General features: G+C 52.4%; 1 protein-coding gene across 2 annotated transcripts in view; it reads right to left on the reverse strand.

Annotated features, from left to right (window-relative positions):
• Positions 1-1989: 1989 nt before the first annotated feature.
• Positions 1990-3439, reverse strand: part of Ngb (neuroglobin) — a 5466-nt gene continuing 4016 nt past the window's right edge. The window contains exon 4 of one of the 2 annotated variants that reach the window (XM_026782816.1): positions 1990-3041. In XM_026782816.1, coding sequence (XP_026638617.1) covers positions 2946-3041 — 96 coding nt within the window. In that variant the 3' untranslated portion in view covers positions 1990-2945. Of the gene's footprint in view, positions 3046-3439 lie in introns of both variants that reach the window. The other variant, XM_005343393.2, reaches the window with a different exon arrangement.

Here is a 3439-nt window from a genome sequence, read left to right on the forward strand (position 1 = left end):
GGGCAGTTCTTTCACAGACATAGACATGGAAGCATAGTGTGGGCAGTTCTTTCACAGACATAGACATGGAAGCAGAGTGTATTTGAGGGCAAGCACCTATGTGTGCTGGCTCAAGACATGCGTCAGAGAAGTGTTTTTTCCTCAGCTTAGTGGTCACGCCTGAGTCTACTGATATTTTAACTATTCTCTGCGCCCCATGACCCCACACGAACACATCACCACTCAGACCAAGGCCTGGTGAAGGCCACCAAATGTAGGTTTTAACTAACTCTCTATTGTTCTAGTTATCAATAAAGATTCAGGAGTCAGCTGTTGGGGTGAAAACGTGCTAGGTCAGAGAAGCCGAGAAGCAACCAACTGATCTTTGGCTGGAGACCCAGTAAGAGAAGCATCTCTCCACGTGTCCCGAAACAAAAAGACCATGAATCTCTTAAGTCTCTTCCTACACTGTCCTGTGCATCTCTATCCCCATTCCTGGCTCCTCCATCCTCTCTATGGCTAATTCCTGTCAGCTGGTCACTGGCTCCACTCCCTGATCCAAGGTTAATTTTATTAACACAGTCTCGGAGTTTCACAGTACGATCAGATATCCTGCAATAGAGAAGTCTGTTTGACTCTGCTAAGCCAGTTCATCCTGGTCACCCGAGTGGGCATCATTAGACCGGCATAGATAACCGAGTCCTAACTGTCATTAGGTCACATGGGGAGGACAGGTTGGGAGGGGACAAGATCCTGGACCACTGCAGTCTGTTGGCCTGGGGGAAATGCTTTCTGTGCAACAGTAGGGACAGGATTTCCAGCAGGATACCTAGATCAATGTCTGCAGCCCCTCCCCCCCGCAGCTCCCTAAGCCCTGCATTGGAGCTGAGCAGAGAAGACTGCCCAGCTGACAGCATGCACACCCAGCTGGAACCAGCTGCTCCCTATCTGTACTGAAAAGGAGGAGCCCCAGAACAGGGCAGTTGCCCTAAGACACTCTCTGTGCCCAGGTCAGCTGCAGTCCTGGAGCCTCTGGAAGAACCAAGCTACCTGTTCCTGCAATGCTTACTTTTCATGCTGTGCTCTTCCATTAGGTTCCGAAGTGTCCCCAACCCCAGACCCGTGGGCTACTTCCCTTGAGGAATAAGCACGCTGTGTGTCATATGTGACTTATTTATCTTTGTGTTACTCTGATAAAGTGCTTGACAGAAACAACATAGGAGGAAATATCATTCTGTCTCGTGGTTTCAGAGGATCTCAGGCCATCACAGCAGGAGGACATGGCAGAGTTCACGGCTGTGTCTTCATCTCCTGGTGGACCAGAACCAGGAATCAAGTCCCACATTCGAGGCGCCCTTAGTGCCTACCTTGACCAACCAGATCCCACCTTCTAAAAGGTCCCACAGTCTTCAAAATTGTTGTCACAAACTAGGCAGCAAGCATTCAAAACTGTCCCACTCAAATACAAACCACTCCCTCCCAAGCACAAATACTAGAGAAGGTTATATCACTTCCAAACTGAGCTCTAAATGGGCAATGCTGGAGGCGGGACGCCTCCACTAAGCAGCAACTGAGAGACAGGGTCTTTTCACTCGCATGCTCAGCACAGGGCCTTCAAGGTCGCTGTGAACTCTGCTTTAAACCCGTGAATGACTGAGCACGGGGAACATGGGGACACCTGGAGATGGGCGTAGCACGTGTGGAAGTGTTCCCAGTATCCACACAAGCTACTGTTAGAACTGTCCCCTGTCCCATCTGTTTAAGGGAAGCTGGTTCAAGTGTGTGCCCAGAGAAGAGAACTGGATTTGGTGGCCTCATAGCCAATCTAAACCCAAGAACCATGACAGCTCCACCGCCACCACTGCCTCTGACCTTCCCTTCCAGACCTCTTCCTATTCCACCTGCTCAGGCCTTGGTCCTGCCGACTCCAGCACCCCAATCCTGATCTGAGCCCCAGGACTCTGTAGCCTCATCTGGCACAAGTCAAGGCCCACAGAAAGACTAGGCATGGAGGATCAGCACACAGAACATGTTTATTTCTTGTGAGCTTACAGAACCGTGACATAGAGCAAGAAAGTGTGGATGACTAGGAACAGGAACAAAGGCCTTTCCCACTGTATTCTCCCCTGCTTCTCTACCCAGGCACATGTTCACCTCAAGGGTTAAACAGAGTTGGGCGCCTGCAACCGGAGGGAGCTGAGAGAGCAGAAGAGGGTGGGGAGACAAGATTCAGCCCTGCTGGACTAGGGTGGCCAGAACAGTCCTGCAGCTTAGGGCCATGTGGGATGAGGTCACTCTTCCTTGCCCTACTAGCCTCTCCGTTCTGTCTGGCCAGCTTGGTCCCCCCCAATAAAGAACATTGGGGTGCTTCTACCAGAAACGCTGAACCAAGGGCATAGAAAGTTTCGTATGGGACATCTGAGCAGCTGTGACCTGGGACCACTGCCACGAAAAAACACCATCTTCCCTGCTCCTCTTGCCTGAGATCCCCAGCCACACTGAAGCTGGTCCTTCTCTTCATTTCTGGAAAGTAAACAGCCGGGACAGCCTGGCAGGAAAGCATCAGAGAGACTGAGCAGATGGGTAGAAGGTTCTAGAAGCCTAGTCACTTTACTGTCACTGTGGCTGAGGCTTCTCTGAGAAGAACTCCCATGCCACTTTACTACCCAAACTGTTTTTGTCTCATGGGGAGAGCTAACCAAACATGCAGGGGTGCACCTATGGGGAGGAGGGGAGCCCGAAGGCCCCTCTGGAGGGAAAACCCCACCTCTCTGCAGTTGACCAGGAACTGAGACAGAGTCCTCTCCCATCACCTCTCTAGGATGGCCAACGGGACGGAGGCCAAGGTGCAGGGAAGCCCTGGGGGAGGGGCTGAGGCTACTACAGACAGATCAAGAGACAGACAAGAAGGGGAGGACGCTGGCTCTTCTCTCACTCCCCGTCCCAGCCTCGGCTCATGGCTCGCACTACAGCTCCGTAGAGGTGGCTCCAGGCAGCCTTTGTGGCCGGTGTGAAGTCAGGACCCAGGCACTTCTCCAGCATGTAGAGCAAGGACTCACCCACTGTCTGCGGAAGAAAGCCGTACTTAGTCACAGGAAAGCGTCGCTCCATTTACAGGGGAGAAAGCTGAAGCCCTGGGCCAGAAAGAGTACACAGGCTTTTCTTCTCTTCCACACGGGGCTCACGCTACCCAAGTAGGTCCCGAATGCAACCTTGAGCATCACCCTGTGCCCACCTTCCCTTCGGGATGTGAGGATGTTCGGCGGATACAGCATCCATCTCACTCCTGTCTTTGCAACCACCCCATGAGAGGGGCCTGGAAACCGCTCAGACTCAACTATGCCAGCACCTGCAGATCGCAGTTTCCCCACCTGCAAGGCGGCTGTGAGATTAAAAAGCCTATATTGCGCAGTCAGGTAGGTAAGAGTTCACATTCTGACCAGCACTCATGGCCTGGATG

This window comes from Microtus ochrogaster, chromosome 1 (assembly GCF_000317375.1).
Source record: "Microtus ochrogaster isolate Prairie Vole_2 chromosome 1, MicOch1.0, whole genome shotgun sequence".
Taxonomy (NCBI): Eukaryota; Metazoa; Chordata; class Mammalia; order Rodentia; family Cricetidae; genus Microtus; species Microtus ochrogaster.